Below are 26,335 nucleotides of genomic sequence, written 5' to 3'. Positions count from 1 at the left end.
CAAGCCCACCAAGGTCCCACCTCGCCAGCGGAAACAACCCACCAAACCCGTGGGAGGGCACGCCTCGGGCTCGTGGGTTCCCCCCCTTCTCCCCCGGGGTCTCCCGCTCGCTCCCGCCTGCGCCGCGCGCGTTCCACGTGCTCCCGCCGCGCATCGCCAGCGCCGCTGCGGATAAATAAGGACCCCTCCCCCAACCCGGTCAAGTCCCGCCCCGCGCCGATCGAATCCCGGTTTCGCTCTCCCGATCACCCCTTGGATCTCTTCTCGGATTCCGCGGGTCCTGCAATCCCATCGCCGGTCGATTCCCCGGCGGCGCCTCTCGGTCGGTCCCCGCCATGACGGCGGTGGGGCTCCCGATCGAGCCGCTGGGCGGGTGGCGGATGGGCGGGGCGGGCGAGGAGGACGAGGGCGGGCGAGGGGCGCGGGGGGAGGAGGAAGAGGACAGCAAGGACGAGGACTGGGCGGTCGGGCAGGAGAGGAGGAGCAGGGGGAAGCGGAAGAGGCCCGCGCCGCGGGGGCGCACGGGAGCCGGGCTGGGGCCCAACAAGCGGCGGCGCGCCGCGGCGGCGGTGGCGCCCGAGCCGCCGCGACCGGAGACTGCCGAGCCTTCGCCGGAGGAAGGTGCCAGTGCTGCTGCTGCGGCGGCGGCGGCGGAAGACGGGGTGGGGAAGGCGGACGGGGAGTACGTGGCTCCGAGCGCCAGCGGCAGAGGCGGGAGGGGCGGGAGGTCGTGCCACCAGTGCAAGAGGGTGAGGCAGAGCCCGGGGGAGATGATCAGGTGCGGGCGGTGCGACCAGAAGGTCTACTGCGCCACCTGCGTCAGGAACAGGTAATGCCGCTCCCCCCATCGACCGCGCGCCTTGCCCTGTCCTGCTCTGTCTCGGAATCGTCAGGGAACCTTGTGATTCTGCAGGTACCCGACGATGTCGGAGGCGGAGGTAAGGGAGCAGTGCCCGTTCTGCCGTGGAGTCTGCATCTGTACGCGGTGCGCTGCCAAGGATAAGCAGGTTGGGCCCGAGGTGATATTCCTGTGGCTTCTGAGCTCGACACCCGAGTACATACATACCTCAGCAATTCAGCATGATTTGAAATTTCTGAAATTTGTTTCGGTTCCTTGTTTAGAGAGTATTGCTCTTTGTTGTGACGACGTGGGATGTGTTCAGTTCGATTAGATTATGAAAAGGAGCTCTTTGTTACTGGTACTGTTGAGCTGGAGGTGATGACTTGTTTAGAATTATTTGGAGAATTTGACTTACATTGTTTACGTGAATTCATAATCGAGTAGTTGACAAAATAAATATCAATTTCAGTCATAAATACTTAATTTCTCGTGCTTCCTTGTTTATAGAGAATTGTTCTTTGTTCTGGCATGTTGTGGATTTCGTTCCATTCTGTTATGTTGTGATAACCCTTTTTCACTGGTAGTGGGTGAAAGCGTTTGGAGAATTTGACTTACATAATTTTTTAGAAGTCATAAGTGAGTCGTGGTCCTGTGGAGGGGAAAAAATCTCAAATTTCCCAGTCACGACCTCTTATTTGCTGAGTTCTGAGAATGTTTATTTCCCCCCATTGCAGAGCTCGGTTTTGAAGAAATGCAATAGCAATGGATCAGCTACAAGAAAAAAGAGGCCCGCTTCTGCAGGAGTGAAGTCACCCAGGGCTCGTAATGTGGCAAGACGGACTAAAGGAATTGACCACTCCTTTGCGAGGACAAATAGGATGAATAATGCACTTGCCATGTTGGATGAGGTGGATACATCAGATGTGACCACTGATGAGGTCGATCCTGAAACAAAACGCAAATATGCCAGCTACCTGTTGCACTACCTGTTGCCATGTTTGACACAGATCAACAAGGACCAGATGGAAGAAAGAGAAGTGGAGGCCAGGATTCAAGGTAAAATAGATGCTATGGAATAACTTCCGGGCTGCTTGTGGTTTTCAACTGCTTTTTTTATTTTATTTCATCCCCTCATTTCCCCCCAACAGGATTGGAATTGTCAGAATTGAGTGTCGAGAAAGCTGACACCTGGAGTGATGAGAGGGTGTTCTGGTACTGGATGCTGTCAATTATTGAGTAATTTTTCATTTTTTTTGCTAATGATTTTTTGTCCTATATGTCTAAAAACTGTTCTGTGAATCAGTGACAATTGCAGAACATCAATATTTGATCTACACAGAAGCTGCCCAAACTGCTCTTACGACTTATGCATCGTCTGTTGTAAGGAGCTTCGTGAACGCCATCTTCAGGGTTCCTGTCAGGAGGCACCGGTAAATTATCCTGAAAGAGAATCTGACTATATGCATGGTGGTGATTCTGATCCATTGCCCAATTCCAATTTAATCAAAGAAACAGGTTTGCCTAGTCACCAATCTGAGTGTATCAAGTCGGAAGCTGATCCTGACAGGACCATACATTGCCCTCCATCTGAACTTGGTGTGTGTGGCAATGACTATATGCATGATGGTGATCCTGATCCACCGCCCGATTCCAATTTAATCAATTACAAGAAAACAGGTTTGTCTAATCACCACTCTCAGTCTATAAAGTGGGAAGCTGATCCTGACGGAATCATTCATTGCCCTCCATCTGAACTTGGTGGATGTGGCAACGGTGTTCTTAATTTGAGAGAAATTTTTGAAAAAGATAAGTTAAGTGAGCTCGAAATTTTGGCTTTGCAAATGAGCAAGCAGCTACAACCTTCTGATATCATCAGTAAAGATACATGCGAATGCTCATGTTCAGCTAATCATGAAAGTTCAAGGAAAGCTGCCACCAGAGAAAATTCAACAGATAACTGCATATATTGTCCCATATCAGATGACAAGAAGCCAGATGATCTGAAGCACTTCCAGAAGCACTGGGTGAAAGGAGAACCTGTAATTGTGCAAGGGGTACTCAAGAAAATGTCTCATTTCAGCTGGGAGCCACCAGATATGTGGTCTGCTATACATGGCACCAATACTGGTTCTGAGATGAAAATGGTGAAAGCCATTGACTGTCTGTCTTGCTGTGAGGTTAGTGCAGTACATTCCTTCAACTGCAAATCTATGCTACATTAATTAATCTGTTAGAGATGCAAACCGAGGTTTATTATGAAACTAACTAGCATTTACACGGCTGTTACTCTTTTTTGCTGTGGCATAGTTGTATCCATATCTGTTTATTACCAACAAAATTAGAGCTAATTCCCTTAGTGCCATAAAAATTCTAGCCTATTCCTTCATTACCATAAAATTTTAAAAATTCCCCTCAGTACCATAGAAATTTTTATACCTTGAGTGTCATTCCATCCCCTTTTCCATCAATGTGCTAACTGAGGTGTGGAAAGACGGATTTGCCCCTGCCCCCACATGTCAGTGCCTCTCTTCCTCTCTTTTTTTCCTTCTATTCTTTCTTCGTCTAGCCCTCTGGCACATCGACTACGACGTGCCCTTTGGCCGCCGCGATGGTGTCGTCTCGCGCGCAAAGGACGCCGACGACACGCTCCCAGGCTCCACCTTCTCCGACGCACACTCCGTCGGCGCCATGCACTACCCGTCGTTCAAGGACCGCCTCACCGCCACGCCCTGTGGCGAGATCGATGCCAGGTACCAGGCGGTGGCGACGGCACGTGGACGGCCACGGGACGTTGGGCCGCGGCGAAACAGGGCCTAGGATGGATGAGGGCCGGCAACGAGCTCCGTGCCTCGAGCTGCTCCCCCCCGGCGCCGGCGAGATCCGGTCCCTTGACCTCCGCACCACCACCCCCGGTCCCAGCAGCTCGAACTTGGGCGTGGTCTCCGGCGCCACGAACCCGCTCCGTGCATGCTGGAACGAGAAGGACGGTGCGACGTCCGCATCGCCGCCCAGGTCAGGCAAGCCTGACCCTACCCCTTCCGTGTTCGCGGCCACCGAGGGGACGCTGTCGAGCGTCGCGACGCACGCGCGGCGTTGCTTGGGCTCGGGCAGCAGCAGCCGCTCCCTCTCCTCCTCCCTCGCCGGAGCACTGCGGTCTTCTCCTCAGCCTTCGTCGCGGGCTTCTCCTCCTCCTTCTTGGCCTCCGTCGCGGGCTTTTCCATCCATGTGCTGTTAATTGAGGAGTGGAAAGATGGATTTGCCCCTGGCCCCACATGTCAGTCCCTCTCTTCCTCTCTTTTCTTCCTTCTATTCTTTCTTCGTCTAACCCTCTGGCACATCGACTACGCCGTGCCCTCTGGTCGCCACGATGGCGTCGTCTCGCGCGCAAATGACGCCAACGACACGCTCCCAGGCTCCACCTTCTCCGACGCACACTCCGTCGGCGCCATGGACTACCTGTTGTTCAAGGACCGCCTCGCCGCCACGCCCCAAGGCGAGATCGACGCCAGGTACCAGGCGGCGGGGCGGCACTTGGACGGCCACGGGACGACGGGCCGCGGCGAAACGGGGCCTGGGACGGATGAGGGCCGGCAACGAGCTCCGTGCCTCGAGCTGCTTCACCGCAGCGCTGGCGAGATCTGGTCCCTTGACCTCCGCACCACCACCCCCTGTCCCAGCAGCTCGAACTTGGGCGTGGTCTTCAGCGCCACGGACCCACTCCGTGCGTGCTGGAACGAGAAGGACGGTGTGACGTTCGCGTCGCCGCCCGGGCCAGGCAAGCCCGACCCCGCCCCTTCCGCGTTCGCAGCCGCGGAGGGGACACTATCAAGCGCCGCGACGCACGTGCGGCGTTGCTTGGGCTCGGGCAGCAGCAGCCACTGCTCCCTCTCCTCCTCCCTCGCCGGAGCACTGCGGCCTTCTCCTCTGCCGCCGCCACAGGCTTCTCCTCAGCCGCTGGCACAGGCTTCTCCTCGGCCGCCGTCGCGAGCTTCTCCTCCACATCTTCTCGGCCTCCGTCACGGCCACCTTGGCCGCCGCCGCCGCGACGGGCACGGCTTCTTGCTTCGCCTCGTCGGCCATGCAGGTGAACCTGGACATGGAGGACCAGGCGCAGGTGCTGGCCTCCCCGTGCGACACGCTCGTCGGCGTCTACGACGGACACGTCGGGGCTGACGCCTCCTGTTTCCTCTGATCTCGACTCTTCCCCATGTCCAACGTGCGTGGAGGGGTGGGGACACGGCAGCCGACGAGGCGGTGGCGTAGGAGGGGTAGGAAGTGAGGAGGCTGGAGCTGCAGCTCTGCTTGCCTCCGGGTCGCGCTTGGCGTGGACAAGACTTTGCTACGGATGCTGGGAGTAGGGATCAGATCTGGTGACGGGAGGTAGGAGACTATGGGTGGGTCCCACAGGCAGAGCTCTACGTTGGACTTGAGAGGCACTAACATGTGAGGCTAGGGGTAAATCCGTCTTTCCACACCTCAATTAACAGCACATGGATGGAAAAAGGGACGGAATCTCACTAAACGTATAAACCAAAATTTCTATGGCACTGAGGGAAATTCCTAAAATTTTGTGGCAGTGAAGGAATGGGCTAGATTTTTTGTGGCACTGAGGGAATTGGCTCACAAAATTATAGGTGTTTGGATGGTCACCTGGCAAAAAGGTCAACTAGGTTAAATATCCAAACATATTTGTAGTCTACTTGGAACGTGTCTACCTGAAATCTGATAATGAAGGATAAAATTGGCAGTGCTAGCAGTGCTAATAAGGAGTGGGGGTTGGGGGGGGGGGGGGGGGGGAGGGGGGGCGACAAATAGAGTCCAAGCCTAGGTGCGTGTTTGAGAAAAATAAATGAAGGATTCAAATTCTGAAGGGACATAGAATAGATGCAAATTTTATTCTTCAAATGGATGTTGACTTAGTGGACTGAAAGACTCCGATCAGTTGAGTTATTTTTTTCCGTTTTACCATAATCAAGTGAGAAACCTAATCTATTTGTTTATATATACAGGTCGAGATATGCACCAATGACTTTTTTAAAGGGTATTATGAAGGTCGGATGTATCACAATCTTTGGCCTGAAATGCTTAAATTAAAGGACTGGCCTACTTCAAATCACTTTGAAAATATTCTGCCTTCCCATGGAAGGAAATACATCAATTCCTTGCCATTTCAGCCATATACAAATTTGAAATCTGGCTTGCTAAATGTCTCTGCGTTGCTTCCTGGTGACATCTTAAAGCTTGACATGGGCCCAAAATCATATATAGCTTATGGGTATGCACAGGAACTAGGCAGAGGAGATTCTGTTACAAAGCTTCATTGTGATTTATCTGATGCGGTAAGTAAATAATTTGCACTACTGGAATTGAGAACGATTTAAACCCGAATCCATTGGACATAGTTATATCATACTGGACTGTGTTGATCAAGCCCTCGAATGTTTTTTTTTCTCTGGTGAGATGAGGCGTCTTCATGAAGAGAAAACCTTCATCCTTGCCTACATGATAGAACCTTTGCCCCCCTTTTAATGCTGGCTTGCATCTATGAATTTTTTTTTAATCCAATAGAATAGAGAATGCTTAGCATCTTGCTATAAAATTGTTTTCTGTTAACTCTGTAATGTTATTTCTGTTGTCAGGTCAATGTTTTGATGCATACTTGTAAAGTTAACCCCTCTGAAGAACAACAACAGGAGATAAGAAACTTGAAAAGAAGACATACAGAACAGGATAAAAAGGAGAACGTAGCAATAGATGGAAATGATACAAGCACGGAACATGCAGATATATCCCCTGTTTATTGCACGGATGATGGGGAAGGTGCATTATGGGATATTTTCAGGAGGGAGGATGTTGGAAAACTAAAAGAATACCTCATAAAACATTCCAAAGAATTTCGCCATATTTACTGTTCTCCAGTTGAAAAGGTTAGTGTCAGTTTGATCTCTGAATGAGCTTGTGCAGACCATAGTTTATCATTTTGTGACACTTGCTTTAAATGCAGACTTTTAACCCTGTGCATGATGAAACATTTTATCTAACAAACAAACACAAGAGGAAGCTCAAAGAGGAGTATGGTGAGTTGCCTTATCTATTTATATTTTTTATTTTTAAAAAATTCTTTGGTGCAAATGGTTACAGTGTTCAGTGCTAAAAGTTTTGAATTTTTGATATGATATTGTAGGAATCGAACCATGGACGTTTGTACAAAGACTTGGAGAAGCGGTTTTTATACCCGCGGGTTGTCCTCATCAAGTAAGGAATCTCAAGGTAAACTTGCCAATGCGCTATTGCACTACCCAGTTTCAAATGCAATAGGTAGATGAGGACTGGGAGGAATTCTATCAAGTTTGACATGATCTACATCTGAATGTGTAATACTTTTACCTATGCAGTCTTGCACCAAGATTGCTCTGGACTTTGTATCTCCAGAGAACATTCAGCACTGTCTTAGCTTAACAGAGGATTTCCGCAGGCTTCCAAAGAAGCACACGGCGAAAGAAGATAAACTAGAGGTACGAACTTCTCAATGCACCACCGTGTTGAACCTTCTTTTTGTAAAATAAAACCAGAGTAACCTTGTTAGCTGCTAATTGGCTATAGGCAATAGGACGTACACGTAAATAATTACTTCTCATATGGTCTATTATTGCTTCATCTCAAGCCTCAAATTCTGAATAAACAAAAAAGACCCAAGTGCATGTTTTAGCATAACATCCACATTATGCATTTGCTCCCTCCAATCACTAAGTATTTTAGACATTGACACAATTTCCAAAATGTAATTTTGACCTCTACTTGCGCTACTCTCTTTGTTTCACTATGTTTGTCCATAACACACCATCTACACCACCCGATGTGTATAAGTTCCAAGAAAAATAAAAAAAAGATCGATATAAAATTACCATCCATATCTCTTTTAAATAATATATATGATACTACCACTACTCTTCCCGGCCCCTCCCTCCCTCGCACCTATGGCGAGGGGGGGTGGGGGGTGGGCTGGTTAGTATTGTAGTTTTTAGTTTTATAGTTTGAAGTCTACCTGGATGGCTAATTGGCTTGTGGGAGTGTTGGGCCTAATTTGGATCGGAAAGTGTTGGGCCTGACCTAGGAAGGTAGGGGTCGGTGCGATCGCACGGGGCGTACTCCTTCAAGCCTGGGCCTGCTGAAGAAGCTCGGCTGCAGCTCCCTCACTGCCGTTGTCGCCATCATCGTTGTCCTCCTCGTCAGCAGCTCCGGTGAAGGCGAGGTGAGCGCTAATAAAATAAGAGCCCCTTCGTAGGGTTTAGAAAACGGCTCTAAGACCGTTTAAGGCCTACCAAATGGGTAGTTTTGGAACGGCTCCATGCATGAAGCCGTTGGTAAAACCTAAAACGGCTTTTAATGTGGTGGTGGAGCCATAAAATATGACTCCAACCGGCTCCTCCTTTTCAATCTATCATGAAAAGTAGGGCGAACCTATTTTACCAAACATTTTCCAAAATAACTTTACTCCACCAAAGAAGTCGCTCCACCAGAGGAGCCGGAGCCGGAGCTATTTTTAAAGGAACCGGAGCCTTGCCAAACGGACTCTAAGTCTCCTCTTCACCCAAGCCGATCTTTCCATCTCCATCTCCGGCCTCCACCGCAAGATTTGCGTGCTCCCGTGCTTGATTCGACTGCTTGTCGGTGTTGCCGATATGGCGGTCTTGACTCGAGATCTGCCTACTCTCGTCGACACCATGATAGCTCCTGCCTTGCCTTGAATCAGGCCATCCACACCACCTTCATCTCGGATTTTCTGCGCTGCCGTCGGAAGTCGCTCACCTCCACCCCCATTTTGGTCGTCCTTGCTGAGGATCCAACCATTGGTGTTGCGGATCAGACCGTCTGCTTCGCAGATCCGGCCGTGTTCCTTCGTTTCACCGGTGTTCCAGCTCTGCGTCAAGCCGCCCTGCACGTCACCGCCTCCACCTCCACTCGCCCTCTAGCGGCCGCTCTGCCTCACCTTGCAAGCCGCCCTGCTCGTCCTCGGATCCAATGGTATCAATGGCCCCTGAGTCCATCGCCGGCTACCCTAGGGCTTCTTCAAGCCAACCATCTGCACTCTGGCGCTTCAGCTGATCTTCAACATTTTCACCGAAGTTCTTTCCATGCCATCTCATTGGCCCCTCTTCAACCTCGGCTATTTGGCAGGAGGCCCTTTTCGTCCCCGCATCCTTGCTGACGGTGACGAGCTAACTGGTGCCCACTTGGTTGTTCTCGAGCTACTGTGCTGATCCATGCTCTCGAGTTCCTGTGCTGATCCATGCTCTCCTTCCTTCTTGTACCTTGCCGACACGTGGTGGGATACGTCATACATGGATGTTGTAGGCGTGCATCTCTTTGGGACCAGCTTGTAATATCCACCTTCGTTGAGGGTGAACTTGTAATACTGTTCTAATTTAATATATGCATAACTTATAAAAAAACACTTGGCGGCTCCTATCCTGTGGTCCCTGGTGGTCATGGGTACTATATGTGCTCCATCCGTTTTTTTTGTTTCCGAAAGACGCTCCATTCACTATTTAAAAAGTGGTTAGTACAAACGTGTAAAAGGCTGTATGCCTAATGATGCTGTATCCATCTATCGGGAGCGTTGGTATAATTTGGTCCCATGTTGCAAACAGCAAAGTTAATGCCTGCATTACGGGAATCAAAGATGATTTTAAGATGAGCCAACCGTCTGAAACTTATTCAGAGCAAGTTACATATAGACAAAAGCCCATCTTTGGTCTATCAAAAAACAGATGGATATAGATAAACTGATTGCAACGGGCAACGGAGGAGGATGGAGTCTGGAACCGGCACGTCCCTTGCTCGATATCTGTGCATCTTCCTTATAGCTTTACAAACGACTAAGATCCTATTTGGATCCTCTAGCTGATTATTAGCTAGCTAAAATTAGCTATTAAGGATCAAATAGATCAGCTAATGAAGTAGTTAATTATCCCTCAGCTAATATTTACTGTAATATTTCATTAGCTGATTGAACAATATTTCATTAGCTGATTGAACCCAGCTAATCCTAACTAATGGTGTTTAACATCCTTTTTACCTCTGATCCACTCCTCTCTCTCCCTAAGTTTGGCGCCAAAAAAAATAAGGGTAGCATGGTTCATTCATGTTAAAAATTAGCAATTGGTTGATGGATCAAACACACCCAGTTAATGGTTAGCTGGCTAATCTTTAGTTAGCTAATAGAAACTATTATCAATTAGCTAGCTAACCATTAGCTGGAAAGAATCAAAACAGAGCCTATCTAGCCAAAGCAACTTATTCATTCTCCTTTGAACAATAGAGGGCACCTCATTCTCCTGTAAACCTAGAGTCATATTTACAACTCTTAATAGTCTTTTACAGTTTTGATGCCCTATCTTAATTGTTGCAGCTTGTGTAACAAATCACATACATGATATGAAGGAATAAATCTAGCCCGCATAACCACTTTCAATGTATCCAAGGTGTTGGGGTATGGGTCATAGACCGAAAAACTGTAAGGGGCAAGAAGTTAAAGGGCAAGAAGGAAAGAAGCGTCAAGAGACCTTCGGTTCTGAAGGGGCGGGGGAGGAAGGAGGGGGGGGGGTGCCCGGAAGCCTTCGAGGGAAATACATGTGGATGCTTGGCTAATAGAAGAAACACCGAATGCCGACCTCTACCTAGTCCGACAACTAGCGGGATTCGTGAGACAACTCAGTGTACGAGTATGAAAGAGCTATGTGTTACCGACAGACATCATCATGCATTATGAGGTGAGAACGTAGCCGAAATACGCAAAGGCAAGAAGGTAAGGATATGCCAATGGTCTACCCCACGCCATCGACCATATCCATACCGGAGGCAAAATTGTAATCGGAAGGGCCCTCGGGTCTTCCGTAGGTCTATAAATACGTAGCCCAAGGGCCAAGTAAAGCATTTAATTCTCAAGTGAATACACATTGAGCTAAACTCTGCTCATTTAGCTGTTAGAACAGCTTTTCGGCTCTAGGGCATCGAAACACTTGTTTGGGCTTACTAACCGCCGGCACCATGTTTGTGGAGTATAGTTTAGATTTTTACAGTGATATTCACTCCGAGGCAAAAGCTCACTCAGCAGGTTGTTTTAGGGAAAATAATGACAAACAAATATCTAATCACCTGCTAATTTTCTCAAGCATGTTATGCATGAGGATCATATCTTCCATCAAAAGAGGGCATTTGTTATCATGTACATTCTCCATCACAAATTGTAAATCATTTGAGTTTTATCCTAAATCAAACTTGTTTAGTTTTGATCGAGTTTATAAAAAACCCATAAATATCTATACATCACATTAGTTTAGTTTTACTAGTTAGATAATGAAATATATTTTGGTAGTGCATTTGTTTGATATTGTAGAGGTTAATCTATTTTCATGAATTTAGCGAAAGTTAGACAAATTTAACTTAGAGCAACGGTAAACACAACCTCCAATTTAAAATGGAGGAAATACATCTTGTCTTGTTGAGTGAATGGATGTGCTACCGCAGTTGTGGTGTGGCTGATGTTGGTATTGAGCGTCTATTTCATCGCCAAGCTTGTTGTTTATGCTTTCTTCATCATCCCTGGTCGCGTTGTCGATAGTGTCGTGGTTGTCTTTGCTGCTTTTGCTGCTGCAGCTGCCAAGCAATGTACCAATGAAGTTGGATTCTGAAGTAGTATATCGAGCACGTTCGAAAAACTGAGCCGGCATATCTTCAAGATTCAATGAAGTTACTATAGTCGTCTCACTGTCGACGGGCATCTTGCTTACTACCGAAAGAATAGCATCGATTAAATTCTAAAATAAATTGAAGAAAATATGAGCACCGAATCGAGGAATCCAACTAAAATTATGCTAACAGCTGAATTATGCTAAATTCGCGGCAGCGGCTGATGAGAACATCACCAAGGTGAATACGTACGAACCATACCTTTCATCAAGTTACAAGTTGTCGTCAACTTGTACTCCGCGTTTGGTTTGGATTCAGCGGACCATCCTGGACGGAAGCGGTCACATCTCCCTCATACGACATCGAAACGAGTTATTCTTTGATGTGCTGGAAAGCTAACGATGAAAGTTTTCTTTTGGTTCGGGTCTTAGCTCCAGAAGATTCGTGGATCATCCTGTGTGACCATGGTAAGGTGTTGCATCACCAGTTTTGGGCCGTGACGGTTCTTATATCGTGTCGGGCCTTAAGCCCAGGTTGAGGACGCCCCTACCTTAGGACGTCCCCTTCCTCTTATAAACTTAGTAGCCGCCGCATGAGAGTCTTTGTGTTTTGTTTTGTTCTAGTTTTCTATCGAGAATTTATCGAGAAACTAACATTGATTCGTTGTAACTATGGCGACAGTTCTTTTACGGTGATCTAGGGCCCCTATTCTTGTTCTCCTCGACTGTGTCGATCAGTCCTTTCGAACCGAGAGCTCGAACTTTTTACTCAGATGAGATATATGTTCTTCGATTCGCTTGCAGAAAAAAACCTTCTTGACGAGATTAATTGAGTTGTGTTTGTCGATAACTAACGGAGCAGCTGTGTAACGGTTGCAGGGATTCAAATCGTGACTGGTTAGAAGCCTGGATCATCAATGTTGAGTTCTCCACCAATCAAATCGATCACATCTATCGTAATATCGAACCAGTGCTACATCAGCGGCGAATTAGTGCAATCATTTTGATTGATCTTGCCCAGTTTGGAACCGCGCTGCGAAGGAGTAGGCCCTGTTTGGAACCGCGCTCGCATCGCTTCCTACAGAAACAAGGGCCGCGAGAACGCTCGTCGCCCGGCCGCCCACCGAAGGAAAAGCAAGATTTTAACTGTGCTCGTCGCCCGCTTTTGGTTTCTCGGGGACTCGCTGCTGCCGACCGCGGTCCAAACAGGGCCATAAATGCCGGCCGTGGGCTGTGCTGCGGTGGCTCCGTTTGTGGAGTCCTTCAGTAAGGAAACAACAAGAGCAGTTTGGTGGATGTGAGTTAAGCTCATTTGGATGCCTCCATAAAAAAAAAGCTCAACTACCTAAAGAGACGTTAGTAGCAATTCGACCTCTCTTCCTACTCACAACGGTCCTGCAAAAAAAGAGTAATGTCTGTTTACCTTAGTCATAAAAGGTCCAAAGCACAAGGATGGGCCTCAAGAGTGCAACATATTTATGGAATTATGATTTTTTTTATACAGGAAATCTCGTAAATTCATTTGAGGGGCACTTTTCATCCATACTACTTCTTTCGTTCCAAAAATAAGTCATCTTAGAAATTCTACGATAAATTAACAAAAAGGTAAAATGACCATATTTACTTCTATTTATTACCCATATTTGGCACTAATTGATTCTTGCATGCATACGTACTTTCTAAATAGTGTAAGATGACTTATTTTTTGGATAAATTTTAAATTCTAGAATGATGTTTTTTTGGGACGGTGAGAGTAGATCTGATCTTGGGTTTGGATCGAGTCAAAGAAAAACATGGTACTTTTTCCTTTCCTTTGACGCGAAGCCGGACTGAGCCGGACCCGATACGTGGTCGGGGTCGAGTCAGGTTCAGGTCAGGTTGGGTTAAATCCCAATTTTTATGTATAATTTTCGGGTCGAGTTTTTTTAGTTCCGGATAAAAAAAATTGGTCTATGCATAGCCTGATTTTTATTGCGGGCTGAAATCTTGGCCCAAGCCTGGTCCACATATTGATCGGGTCGGGTTGGATTTGTCGGGTTGCTCGACCCATGATCAAGTCAAATCCATGCTACCACCGAGCAACTCTAGCGGATCCTCTAAACAACCTCAATCTTAAGTTTTAAAGAGCTAAGCAAAAAATATACTACAACAGACTCTCTGCTAGACCTTCTATTTTAGGTAGGTTTTCAAATCCTCTCATCTACCCTCCATTCCTACGAGGTCTCCAGGGAGACTTAGAATTGAGGGTATCGCTGGAGTTAGAGCAAATTTAGAGGCTAAGACAGCCTTCATTTAGTATTTCGAGAGTCTGATTTAGGCTGCGTTTAGTTCAGCAAGGGGTTTAACATTTCTACAGCTGCTTTGAAAAAGCTGCTTTTCTATAGTGCAAATTTAAAACAGGTTGTACCCTGCTTTTGCAGCTTTTCCGAATTTGTGAAAACTATACACCTACTATTGGTCACATATATACCCTTTCAATTCTTTTTATATATAAGAAAATAAAGATTTTCATATATAGGAAAATAAAAATAAAAAAGAATACAAAAAAGTTAACTCCAAATATTTTCATATATATAAAAATAAAGATTTAAAGGAAAAAGAATTTGGTCATCACAAAGAAATATTGTATATTGTCAATTTGCATAAAGATAATATATAACTTTTTCACAGTCAACAACTCACAGCAGTTTGAACCAAACGACTTTCAGCTTTTTCACAGTAGATATCTCACAGCAGCTTTTTCACAGCAGACATCTGACAGCAGCTTTTTCACAGCTCCACAGCTGAACCAAACACACCCTTAGAGGCTAATGTTGAAATTGCTCCTAAATCAAACCTCCAAATGCTAAATGCAGGTTGCCTCTAATTTTAGAGTCTTTCAAAAACTCTCAATTCTAGAGTTCTCTGAAGGCCCCTCAGGTATGAAGGGTGGAGGATGGAGGAGAGGATTTGAATGCTTTCTGCTGGAGTATATTTTTTAAGTTAGCTCTCTAAACTTAAATTAAGGAACTATTTAGAGGGTCCGAGATTTCTGGTCCTCCTTCGTGGTGATAGATCCACCCCCCAATGACCCGACAGCCATATGCAGCCGCTCGGGGTCGTAACTCAAACACAGAAAGGTGTGCTTGATTCATAGGATGAAGTAGGATAGGATTATATCTTTCTTTACGTGCTTTCGTATGTTTAGTCGGCAAATGAGATGTGATAGGATGGAAGAACAGATGATCTCATTGTCAGATCAGGTCGTGAAAATGCTTATGGTACTCGCTTATCATATACCCCTTCCCTACGATACACCACAGTTACCAAGTTTCAAGATAAAAAAAATACATTTTTACAATACATAAATGAATGCACATATATGCACACACATTCATCCCTAGAATACACGTATCCGGAGTCTACCAGACTACCACGAGAAGCACTGTAGAGTGACTGTTAGCATTGTTCACGAATTCACCAAAATCGTCTTGTTGTCAACCGTCAGGTCACCTACGGTTGAAGGAACAACATCACTAATTTCTGGAATAAATAGAAAAATGCGAGTTCCCTACAGTACCGTGCTGAGTTGAGGTCTTGAACAAGCATGAACATCAATTGAGCTACTCTTAGTATCATGTTTCTTGGATTCTTTTGGAAAAAAAAGGAACTAAACTGTTCTGGCTTTAGCACCGATAATTCCTATAATAAATTTATAAAAATTTGAATACATATACTAAGTCGAGGGTTTGAATCAGAGTGGGTAGATTCCACCGTAAAAAAGTATATAACCAACTAAGCTACTTTCAGTTCATAGAAACATGATATATGTTAAGTTTACGTAAGGAACTAGATTATTCAGGCATTCAAGAAGGATCTTTTCAACGCGGCATTGTTTTCACGAAGGGTATTGACTCAACAATTCATGTAGAGCTTTTTTATGTATAGGTTGGGCACCGCACTGGCTAACTTATAGACAAAACACGACGTAACAAATCGAGCTAACAAATACGATCCCTTCCCAATAATCTAACCTGATGCTCAGATACCAACTATCATCTCCCTTTTATCTCCTAAACAATGGGCTAACAAACTAACGACTGCGACGAAGGTTAGGCTCTACGTACAGCTGCTGCCGCCGCGGAGAGCTCATAATTGCGAGTCCCGTCACACATAACCGGTTGACATGTGGTCGAGGGCATTCCACACCTTTTACCGTTAGCCTTTGTATTTTACCTGCAAAAGCATTGCATCAAGAAATGTAAGCTGCCACTGACAGCTTTTCTTTTACCTCTTCATGGCTGCAGGTGAAGAAGATGATCGTCTATGCCGTCGAGCATGCTTTGCAGGTTCTGAAGGAGCCTTGCTCATCACCGGAGCCGGAGGCCGCCTCACATTGTCCGCGAGACAGCAAAGGAGGTGACGAATCGTGTGCACTGGAGAATGTACAGTAGCTAGGTTCGTTGTCACAAATAATCTGAGAAGGGTAGATTTTCCAGATGTTGTATACTTGTGTTCCTAGAGAGCTTGGTGTACCGGAAAATTAAGGGTGTGTTTGGTTGGATTTTTGCATCTGCTTTTGCTTTTGCAAAAGCCAAAACTCAAACAAAGCGCTTTTGCAAACGCTCTAGGTACTTTTGCCCAAAAGCAGCTTTCATCCTAATACAAATGCAAAAACACCTCCCCCCTGCTTTCAGTGGCTTTTGAGGTAAAAAATTACCCACCTACCACTAATTACGGAAAAAACGATTCGTCTTATTCACCTCCTGTCCCCATCCGCTCTAGTTGAAAGAATGAGATAACTCCGACCCTCACTCGGGCCATTCATATCACATCCGACTATACGAGCGATTAGATCGTTGCTCTTGTGCACTTCACACTACATTTTTTGAAGAAAAGTATGTTTTTCGAGAAATCTTAATAGCTACCCTCGTACTTCTACCTTACAACTAGGTTCGCTTTTCCAACGTAATAGAGTAAGAGGTGGGCATCTACACAAAATGGCTTATTGTGTGTATCGCGAAATCCAAGTGACATATGGAGTAGTTATGCTATTATTCCATATAGGAAGTTACAAAAGGTAATACATGTGAAAAATAATCAAACAATGTATGAACAAAAACACATGTTTAAAAGCATATAAAAACAAATTTTGTACACCCTCTATCTAAAAAAAATCAATTTATAGGCTTGTATTTCATTGTCCCTCATGTGGGGGTGTAAATGGTATGGATATTATCCATCCATATCCGATTTGTTATTCGATGGGAGGCAGACATCTGTTCGTATCAGAGTCCGGATATTCAGTGTACGACGCTAATCCGAATACTCAAAATATGTAGATGATGTCGATATCCATTCATATCATATTGGCATAGCTAACACTATATGTACCCGAATTCAAATCCGAGAAAACAATAACTACCTGTATTTGTATCTATAGGTATCCATCAGTATGTGATCCATTTGCAGCCCAACCCCCATCAATTTGACACACCACTTATCCATTCATCCAATCATATGATTATGCTTTAATTGTGTGCATCGATCTATGAACTGCGAATTAAACTAGTTTCGGCTATCGAAACGTCAACGACACTTTTTGGAGAGGGAACACAAGATTATTATAGGACAAAAAGGTCTTTTTTCTCATGATGCTAAGCTGTCAAAATCTTCCTATAGATTCATTTAAGGAATTTGAGACGGAGGGAGATTTTAGGATTTCACTTTTCCCTAGCAAATCTAGATCAACATGAACATTTAGCTCTCCACTTAGAAAATTATATGAAGGAAACAACAAAACTGAAAGAGGAAAAACATACAGACACAAGAAAAGAGGTCACAAGAATACATATCCATCTTTCAATCCAAATATTGACTTTTTCCCTTAGATTAAGAGGAGTAAATCAAAAGAGAGGAGTGGAGAATAACAAACAAAAGAAGTGACCCTCCAATCAAAAAAAAAAACTCGGAAGATCTAAGTCTTGAAAGAGAAGGGTAGGCATACCTTCAGATCCCAAAAGGCAACATGAAGCAACGGGTTCGTTGGGGTCGATGGCTTTTATATATAGGCCCGTCGCCCTCCCGTTTGGAAAGCAGATCTGCAGTTCCTAAAGTGCCCTGGGTCGGTTAAAGATACAAGGCAACCCCGCGACGCCACGTCATCCCGTATTCTCAGCGCGTGAGGTGCGGCGTAAATTTTGCTCGTCGCAAAGATCCCTTGCCAAGTTTATTAAAAAAATGTAATATTGGTCGTTGCATGCGTGTATTTTTCCATGCCCTGCAACTTCGGAGTAGTCCAGGCCCACTGTGCTCAGGCAAGTAATAATGTTCAGCGTATACAAACTTCAGATCCAAGTGGACAAAGCCTAACATACTTTGGCTGCTCCGGAGCTCCACAACTGCTCGGATGACGCCAGAAACCTGAACACATACATTACTTGTAACTACCATCATCTACCCAATATCTATATATACGCGCCATTTATTTACAGCGTAACTTAGGACAATGCTCTACTTCCAGTGGGTAAATAACAGCTGAAGCAAGCTAAGTAAACAATCTGACGGTCAGCAGCGTGCAGGTCGCTTGTATGTTGGGGGTAAGGATGGGCAGTTCTCGTTCATCTTCGCATAAGGTTCTATTGTGTTGTACTCTGGCAGCTCCATCCTGTACTCTCCGAGGATCTGGCAGAAGGGAAGCTTGTCTGACTCCGTGTTGCACCAACTTGGAAGCCTGGCTGGGTTGTCATCAAAAATCTTGAGCATATATGCATCCCGAATCTGAGGCAGAAAGAGCAGAGCCAAACAGTGTAGGTGAGGCTGGGTGATGTGATGTAAAATCAACTAGAGGAAATGTACCGAGAGAGGAAAAAAAACTGAGCATGAAATGTGTGGACCTGCATCTAGTTGAACACTTACTGTGAACTCGGTGACCTGAATCGACTCGGTGAAAGGAGCAAATATCCCAGCCTCCTTGTACATTGCAAGAATGAAGGCAACACAGGTGGTTGATTTGCCATCACTGTATATCCATTCATCCTGCTCAGGTGTGGTGAGCAACTGATCGAAAGACATTCCACGTCTTTCCGTCTCTATAATGATTCCCTGGAGGTCCAAACCCTATACGAAATGTATACATGCTTATGAATTTGATACTGAACATAGCTGTAACAACTAAAGCAGGAAAATTAAGTTAAGATGAGAAAAGGAAATCCATTTTGATAAGCCATCTCAGTTTGAGCAAAATACTGAATTGAACATATTTCAAGCCCAACAAAGTGCAGTCAACCACCATACCCGATCAATAAACATCGGCCGTAGCCCAAGTAGATAACATATCAAAAAGTTAGCTACAGTGGCAGCATGTATTATGTACCACCACAGCTCACTGGAATGCCTAATTAAATCCATAGGTTTAACAGAAATCCAGTGTTCTTTTAAAATACAGGACTTTACAAACCTCAGTGCCAAGGCGTTTGTTAAGGGCTTCATTCCACATGTTTGCAGCATAAAGTGGCTGTACTCTAGTCCACATGGACATAACAGCCATTACCTGAAAACAGTGTTGACGAAATTGAGGTGATAGAAAATAAAATCATGCATGGACTCAGATAGTATTAAAATAGCACAACACTGGAGATAAATAATGAACATAAAACAAAATAACAATTTAATCTTTCCAGAGATCACAAAGACTTACCAGGTTAGCATCAAGAGGAGGTGGATAATTATCTCCTATTGTGTCGATCCAGCTAAATATCATGTTATGATAGCCGTAAGGCTTTCCAACCATGCTCCGGACATACTCCCATGCAGCACTTTCGTTGAACCTGGCACGTATATCAGGATGCAACGGAAGAAGGGCTATCTGAGGATTTGATTCATCCTTGAGTGCCAGGGTCCACCATTCATCCCAAGGAACTATAGCAATAACTTCTTCTCCCTGTTGTTTTGCAAGTGATTATTGTCAGAAATATCGCAAATGGAAACACTTGTACTAGAGTAAAATGCATGATTTACTAGGTACAAGCTTCTGAGGAAAAACTGTTTATTGGCCAACAGTGGTTTGCACCAGATGCCCAAGACAATCAGACAATAACTCTAGAATTCACCAAGAGGCTGACAAAGATGCCAAAAAGACAAGAAAATTCTTTAAAGAAGAGAAAACCAAAATATGTATCGTACAAACACAGACAACAGTTTGAGCCTCATCTTGACTCAACCCAATATTTAATCAGGAGGGATGAGCTAAAAGTTCGATTGCATAATAGATTTGTCTTCGTATTATATTCAGAATGATGACCAGTGGAACTGATTTTGTGATTATTAGATTTGTGATTATTTCATCTGTTCTGGAAGATGAAATTAAACTAACATACCTTGTCATTTTCATAGCCTGACTCCGCAACCCAGAGATCACCCTTCTCATCTTTTAAGCAAACAGACGTATGCCCAGCAAATGCACCAGTTACCCATTTCTCCAATGTCTCAAACCCACCCCATCGACCTCGAATCTTCGATAGAGCCAAAAAGTCACCAGATTGTATGTCCTCCTTTCTAATGTTAGCAACCCAAGGCTGGGAACGTTTCTCAAATGAGGCTCCCATATGCTTCTCTAAAAAGGCCAAGTTAGAATGTTGGCCCCAGGCAGTGTTTGAAAATAAAGGAAGGACATCAATCAAAGATAACAAAGTTCCAAGCATTCCAGATGGCATGAGAAAAACAGAGATGCCATGCTGCTTCACCTGATCACAAACATAAAGTATTAGACTGCTAAGATAAATTCAACAGGATAGAAAATCGTGAAAATAGATAGGAACTTTCAGAAAGAAAACACACATATTCCAATTCCGCTTCTTCCTCCCATGATTTAATCTCCAGGGTGTGTTCCCGAGCAGCAAAATAATAGTCCCATGTTATCCTATATGGTGTCGCAAAAACATAGAGATCCATGCATGTCCAGCTCTGAGCTGAAGCAGTCTGCATAAACAAAGGGAAAAAACTTTGTTATGACAAAATGATCATATAAAAACTACCAACCTTCATGAACTGGTCAGGCACAGATTAAGTAAACAAGGAATTATTATTTCAAAAAAAAAAGTAAACAAGGAATTAGTCGACATAACAAGGTGCAACATAAGTTTGGTTGTTCATACAACAGGCATGTGCTGGTTTAGACTTCTGGAGGAGTCTTAGACTACATCAAATCATTTATAGTACGATCAATAGCAAGCATATCCATCCAGAGTTCCAGACATGCAAGCAATGCAAAATACTAATTATCAACTAAATAGTTCTCTAATGCAACCAACTCTTGTACGAAGTGCTTGCTCATAACACCACCTAAGTCAACAGTTATCAACAGTACCCACTCCTATACCTCACCAGATGGCATAGCAGTCTCAAGCAATTCCGCCCAATCCCGATAAAATAAACGCGGCGCTATTTCCAGAACGAGAAACCGAAGGGTCAAGAGGCATGGATGGGGACCTTGAGCCGCAGGACGGCGCCGCCGACGTCGGTCCCGTTGCGGTCCCCGGGCGTGAGCTCGATGGCGGCCTCGTTCTCCGCGAAGCAGGCGCCGCCCCAGGCCGCGGGCGCCGGCGCCCCGGGCGCCACGGCGGCGACGAAGGACGGGAGCAGGTCGACGGCGCTGTGGAGCGTGTTCATCACGGGCCACGCCACCTGCCGCGGCAGGATGGGCAGCACGTCCCGCGGGCTGAAGGGCACCTTCAGCCCGAGCTCCACCGCCCGGGCGCCCCGCGGCAGCGCGGCGGACGCAGCGAGGAGCACGAGGAGGAGGAGGGCGGGGAGGCGCCCCCGCGGCCGGGGCTCCGCCCACGCCATCGCCGGAGCGGCGGTTGTGTTGCCTCCCGCGCGCGCTCCCGGCGAGACGGCACGCTTGCGCGGTGGGTGGGGGGGGGGGGGGGGGGGGGGAAGGTGCCGTGCGCGGACGGGGTCGCTGCTTGCTTGCGTGGCTTTTGGGTTTGGGGGGATCTGGTTGGGTTCGACTGTTCGAGTCGAGGTCCCACTCGTCGGGGTCGTGGCGGGGGCCACTATGATACAGAGAGGCGGAGACAGGACGGGCCCACGCCATTGAAGTCTTGATTTTAGAGTCGTGCTGCTCGCAGTTCGATTCCTGATTTGGGTTCGGAGCAGTGGTTTGGTTTCAGATATTTACGAATCCATAAATCCGCGGCACGCTTTCGTCATAAAGGTCCGGAGACATGTGGCAGGCAATCAAACATGCATAAAAATTTAGAAAATGATTTGCAACAAAAAATTTCTAGTTCGCGCAATAAAACCAAGAGGATCCAGGGAATTGCATCCGAAAGATTACCGAAAGATCCGCCGTGCCAAGCCTAGTCCTTTGGCCATACTTAAAGGCAGCTTGGGACTGCTTCACTTCACCAAATTCGACTTCGCTTCATGAAATTGTAGCTAAACACCCACAGCTTCACCGGCTCAGTTTCACCAAAAAACGTGAAGTTGGCCCCAACTTCACGAAATCCATGAAGCAGCCAAAACGGTACTTCACGAATAGTCGTTTTGAACTCCCTCATGAAGCTGGAGGAAAATTACCCACCAATACCACTGATTACACATCTGGAATGAAACATTTTTCTTTTGTTCTCTCCCGTACCCACGACCTCCCCCCCTCTTCCTCCCCCTGTCCGCTCCCATTTCTCTGTCCGCTCCCTCAAAACCCTAGCTGTCGGCCATGTCCACGGGCGGCGCGGCTGGCGCGGCCGACGCAGGAAGAAGCAGGGGCGGCGCTGGGAGGGGCGGCGCGGGAGGCAGCAGGGGTCGTGCCCACATCTCTAGTCTTCCGAAATCGGTATAATTTCTTCGCTCGATTTCTTCTATGGCTGCTGGTCAATTCCATTGCTGCTGAGTGTATGTATGCTAGTCAATTAGATAATTTATCTTGTCATGTATGCTTCAAAATATTGCTTCACACAATTGTTGATTAGGGTGATTTTATGGAATGGACGGATGATTATAATCGTATTGTATGTGAGTTATTCGCTGAACAAGTAAGGAGAGGGAATATACCAAATACACATTTGAACACTTTAGGTTACACTGAAGTATCAGAAAGATTTTACCAAATGACCGGAATCGAGTTATCAAAGACACAAATCAAAAACAAGTGGGATAGGTTGAAGAATGATTGGTCAATTTGGCAAAAGTTACTGCGGAATCAAACCGGAACCAGTTGGGACAATACAAGAGGAGTAATTAACATGGACAATGAATGGTGGAAAAAAATAAAAGTGGTAAGTATCGTTTTGTTCACAAATTTTAGCTGTTCATCTATGTTCACAATATCTTCTTGGGGTTCTGATTACCTTCCTTGTTCAGGATGTGCCGGGTTCTGGAAAATTCAAGAAGAAAGCGCTGCAAACTTGATTTTGTGTGGTGCTAAAGTGGCAGAGAAATATGTTGATCTCTACCTTAACAAAAATCCACCAAGGATAGCGGAACAAAGTGGCATGGGCTGGTTACAATATATCTTGAGAACTCCAGGTGAATGTCATTCTCAGTTGCGCATGAGCACGGAAATATTCATGGATTTGCATAATTTATTGGTGTCAAGGTATGGACTGCAACCATCTATGCACATGAACACCTATGAGGCTCTTGCAATTTTCTTGTTCATATGTTCTGGAAATGAGTCCAATAGAAAATGCCAAAATCGTTTTAATCACTCTGGTGAAACTATTAGTAGGAAATTTACTGAGGTTCTAGAATCTTTGATGGAAATGGCAAAATATTTTTTTTCCAAAAGATGCAAACTTTCGTACAGTCCACAAAAAGATAGCAGATGATAGAAGGGCATTTCCACACTTCAAAGATTGTATTGGTGCTCTAGATCGGACACACATTAGGGCCGGTTTCTACATTTTCAATTTTGCAACTCTAGTTCTTTATTATCTAAACATATCATATACTTTTTATTTGTAGGTAAGTATTATGTTGTTGATACCGGATATCCTAATAGACCGGGATACCTAACACCATACAAGGGTGAGAGGTATCACTTACCCGAATGGCATAGAGGTGTAGAACCAAGGTCTTCTAAGGAAAAGTTCAATCGTATTCATACACGAGTTCGTAGTGTTATTCAGAGGTCATTTGGTGTCTTGAAAATGAAGTGGCAAATTCTCTATAAAATATCGATGTATCCATTATGGAAGCAAAAGATGATACCGATAGGACTCATGGTGATCCATAATTTCATCCGTGAGCATAACAGTGGTGATTTAGACTTTGAACGTGTGGAGCGTGATGAAAATTATGAGCCTACAATACCGGAAAGGTATAACAAATATGTAGTGCCCTCGGATGGATCATCTCCAGTACTCAATGCGCCTACTATAGATGTTTTTCGTGATGCATTAGCAACGGCTATTTCTCAAATTTGGATGTAGTATGAGTAGTAGATCATTGAGACTTGATATGTAATGGAATTATTTTGTAATATTTGTACTTTATTATCTATTTATAATGTACTGTTATTTTTTTATTAAGCGTTTACATGAAAAATCATAAATGAAATCCTCTCATACATCGTTCAAGGGCATAAGGGACTTTTCCAATCCGAATCTCTTTTTTCTGAAGCTGAAGTTGGTCTGCTAGCCAAACACTTTCAAAAACTCTGCAACTTCAAAGCTGAGCTGCTCTGCTGTGAAGTTCATGAAGCTGAGCTGTGATCTGTGAAGCAGAGCAGTCCCAAACAGGTCCTTAGGAGCACTCCACTTCATAAAAAACTGCTCCACTCCACCAACTGTACAAAGTTGCCATCCAAACATGTACAGCTCCACCAACTCCAGTTCCAGAAAAAAGTGAAGTTGAGGGCCAGAACCACTTTTTTTTAACTACCTCAAGAGGTGCTCCAACTCATGGAGTTATGGGGTAATTACCCACCGTACCACTCGTTACAATGTACCGGTTCGATTACTCTGGCTCCTCCCCTCATCCCGTCGCCACCTGCCCCCCTCCCCTCCCGGCGCTCCTCCCCTCCCCTAGCGCCACCGCCGCCGGCCCAAATCCGGCTCCTCCCCTAGAGCCGCCGCCCCCCTGCTCCCCCTCCCCAAGCGCCGCCGGCACCCCCTGCACCCCTTCCCTTAGCGGCGCCACCGCCCCCCTGCCTCCCCTCCCATAGCGCCGCCGCATCACTCTCTCTCGCTTGGAATTAGTTTGTAATGAAAATGTTACTTTTTTACCATAATTATTACAATCTTTAATATTTTTTGGTTCAACAATGACATTGGAACATTATTGTTGGGCTAGTTTTTTAGAATGAACAGTGCACAGGTACTGTAGCATACTGTAGCAGTAGAAAGAAACAACCCAACCCAACCCTTCAGCCAACCATCATAGGCAAAATAGGCTATTCCTACCAAGGTCTCATATTTCTGAAGCTGGAGCACCACAATCTCCCAAACACGTATATCAACTCCAAATTTTCGTAGAAAAGATGCAGTGGAGCTACCAGAAGATGAAGCTGGTGGAGTGGAGCTGGTTTTGATGGAGTGGAGTGCTTCCCAGACATGCTCTTAGTCCTTTCGCAGCTTGACGGAACAAACAAATCGCAGCTTGACAGAGGGAACAAACAAACAGCAACCTGTTTTCCGGCGGCGAACCAAACGTGGCTCCGAAGAAAAGCGAAGGACACACCTTTCCGAATTGTTGCTTGCAGGAAGGATTCGTGAGGCAGATGTACCGATCGATCGGAAGCTCACGAAACCGCATCCCTCGTATGGATAAATCATGGCTGCTTGCTGTTGTAGAATGCAGCATCTGCCCCGTGGTCCAAGCTGACCAGTGGCCGTCACCACCTCACCATCACGAGCTGCTGATGCAATGGCATGGCATCATCGTGAGCAACAGTGCAGTGTAACGGCAGGACACCACGGTCCACACCAGTACCCATGCCCACTCGCTGAAGCATGCACACGCAGCCCTGTACCTGAATCAACTTTACCTGCATGTTCTTCGACTGACGATTCACCTCTGACTGACCGACTGACTGACAACATCACAACAAGGTGTCCAACTCAACACGAACTAGTTAACGCCCCAGTACATCATCCTGTCATCCATCACCAAATCAGGAAAAGAAAAGGATTTCCAATTCTACCTCCCCCCCACCCCCCCTCACTTCTGAAATCCCCGAACCCCATCGATCGCTATGGGAAAATCTTTTTTTTAAACTACAACAGAAAATCTAAACACGGAGCGAGGGCGCCGCCTGGCTCTAATGCTGCTGCCCGGCGCTGGAGGAGCGGGGCCTCTTGGGGGCCCCCTTGTCGCCTGCTGCTGCCGCCGTGGCACCGGCGGCGGCGGCGGCCTTCTTGGCGGCAACGGCGTGGGCGTAGTAGCTCGACAGTTCGCCGTAGAGGTCGACGACGCGGGCGATGTTGGTGTTGAGCTCCCGGATGAGCGACACGTTGCGGGTCAGCCCGTCCGTGTCGTGGGTTTCCTGGTTTTGGCTGATCTCCTGGATCAGCACGCGGTTGTGCTCCAGGATGCCCCGCACCTCGCCGATGCTCTTCGGTAGTGCCTGCGGGGGCTTCGCACCGCCACCAGCGTTGGGCCCTCCTCCGACTCCGCCCGTGCCGCCGCCGTCGCTGCCGGTGCCCGCCCCAGCCACAAGCCACTCCCTACTGCCGGCGCCGCCATCCTCCTCCATTGATCTCGTCTCCCAGGTGCTCGTAATGCTGTTCGTGCTGCTACTCCCTGCGCAATCAACAAACAACGGAATCAATCGAGACATTCGAAAATCCTCTAAACCAAAAAAAAAGGAAAACGAGAAAGG

At 46.1% G+C, this 26,335-nt stretch overlaps 4 protein-coding genes and 1 long non-coding RNA gene across 12 annotated transcripts; 2 read left to right on the top strand and 3 right to left on the bottom strand.

Annotated features, from left to right (window-relative positions):
* The first annotated feature begins 87 nt into the window (after nt 1–87).
* Nucleotides 88–17,596, top strand: LOC112882015 (lysine-specific demethylase JMJ25-like). 8 transcript variants are annotated; one of them, XM_025946965.1, is made up of 12 exons: nt 88–829; nt 914–1,019; nt 1,576–1,897; nt 1,990–2,053; nt 2,145–3,018; nt 5,851–6,180; nt 6,481–6,768; nt 6,846–6,918; nt 7,026–7,111; nt 7,237–7,356; nt 7,956–8,093; nt 15,819–17,596. In XM_025946965.1, exons 1-12 carry the CDS (start codon nt 336–338, stop codon nt 15,963–15,965), a joined length of 3,042 nt encoding a protein of 1,013 aa, XP_025802750.1. In that variant the 5' UTR covers nt 88–335; the 3' UTR covers nt 15,966–17,596. The 8 variants fall into 8 exon arrangements, with proteins under 8 accessions (XP_025802750.1, XP_025802751.1, XP_025802752.1 ...); XM_025946966.1 differs by lacking the exon at nt 15,819–17,596 and adding an exon at nt 9,020–10,215; XM_025946967.1 differs by lacking the exon at nt 7,956–8,093 and having other exon boundaries at nt 15,819–17,594.
* LOC112882017 (atherin-like) lies at nt 3,708–5,592 on the top strand. Its single transcript, XM_025946974.1, has 2 exons — nt 3,708–4,115; nt 4,254–5,592. The coding sequence occupies exon 2, from the start codon at nt 4,289–4,291 to the stop codon at nt 5,012–5,014; it is 726 nt and encodes a 241-aa protein (XP_025802759.1). The 5' UTR covers nt 3,708–4,115; nt 4,254–4,288; the 3' UTR covers nt 5,015–5,592.
* On the bottom strand, nt 14,779–15,812 carry LOC112882018. The gene is made up of 2 exons (XR_003226572.1): nt 15,639–15,812; nt 14,779–15,024 (listed from the first exon to the last, which is right to left on the bottom strand). It is a non-coding gene; the product is annotated as an uncharacterized LOC112882018 (long non-coding RNA).
* A 122-nt stretch (nt 17,597–17,718) lies between the features above and the next one.
* Nucleotides 17,719–21,357, bottom strand: LOC112882016. Its single transcript, XM_025946973.1, has 7 exons — nt 21,001–21,357; nt 20,350–20,490; nt 19,890–20,255; nt 19,211–19,453; nt 18,971–19,063; nt 18,430–18,630; nt 17,719–18,291 (listed from the first exon to the last, which is right to left on the bottom strand). Exons 1-7 carry the CDS (start codon nt 21,355–21,357, stop codon nt 18,079–18,081), a joined length of 1,614 nt encoding a protein of 537 aa, XP_025802758.1. The 3' UTR covers nt 17,719–18,078.
* Nucleotides 21,358–25,774: 4,417 nt separating this feature from the next.
* LOC112881071 (protein ELF4-LIKE 4-like) lies at nt 25,775–26,209 on the bottom strand. Its single transcript, XM_025945778.1, has one exon. The coding sequence runs from the start codon at nt 26,207–26,209 to the stop codon at nt 25,775–25,777; it is 435 nt and encodes a 144-aa protein (XP_025801563.1).
* Between the last annotated feature and the right edge of the window lie 126 nt (nt 26,210–26,335).

The sequence above is a fragment of the Panicum hallii genome, chromosome 2, assembly GCF_002211085.1.
Source record: "Panicum hallii strain FIL2 chromosome 2, PHallii_v3.1, whole genome shotgun sequence".
In the NCBI taxonomy this organism is placed as follows: domain Eukaryota; kingdom Viridiplantae; phylum Streptophyta; class Magnoliopsida; order Poales; family Poaceae; genus Panicum; species Panicum hallii.
Note: the sequence above shows the minus strand (reverse complement) of the source record. Positions and strands in the feature narration are given on the sequence as shown.

Coding starts and splice junctions, on each gene's coding strand:
- LOC112881071 (XM_025945778.1), bottom strand. CDS start 26,209: ATGGAGGAGGATGGCGGCGCCGGCAGTAGGGAGTGGCTTGTGGCTGGG.
- LOC112882016 (XM_025946973.1), bottom strand. CDS start 21,357: ATGGCGTGGGCGGAGCCCCGGCCGCGGGGGCGCCTCCCCGCCCTCCTC. Junction 20,256..20,349: donor AAGAAGCGGAATTGGAATAT/GTGTGTTTTCTT, acceptor GTTTGTGATCAG/GTGAAGCAGCATGGCATCTC. Junction 19,064..19,210: donor CTCCTCTTGATGCTAACCTG/GTAAGTCTTTGT, acceptor CACTGTTTTCAG/GTAATGGCTGTTATGTCCAT.
- LOC112882017 (XM_025946974.1), top strand. CDS start 4,289: ATGGACTACCTGTTGTTCAAGGACCGCCTCGCCGCCACGCCCCAAGGC.
- LOC112882015 (XM_025946965.1), top strand. CDS start 336: ATGACGGCGGTGGGGCTCCCGATCGAGCCGCTGGGCGGGTGGCGGATG. Junction 1,020..1,575: donor ATAAGCAGGTTGGGCCCGAG/GTGATATTCCTG, acceptor CCCCCATTGCAG/AGCTCGGTTTTGAAGAAATG. Junction 6,919..7,025: donor GAAGCTCAAAGAGGAGTATG/GTGAGTTGCCTT, acceptor ATGATATTGTAG/GAATCGAACCATGGACGTTT.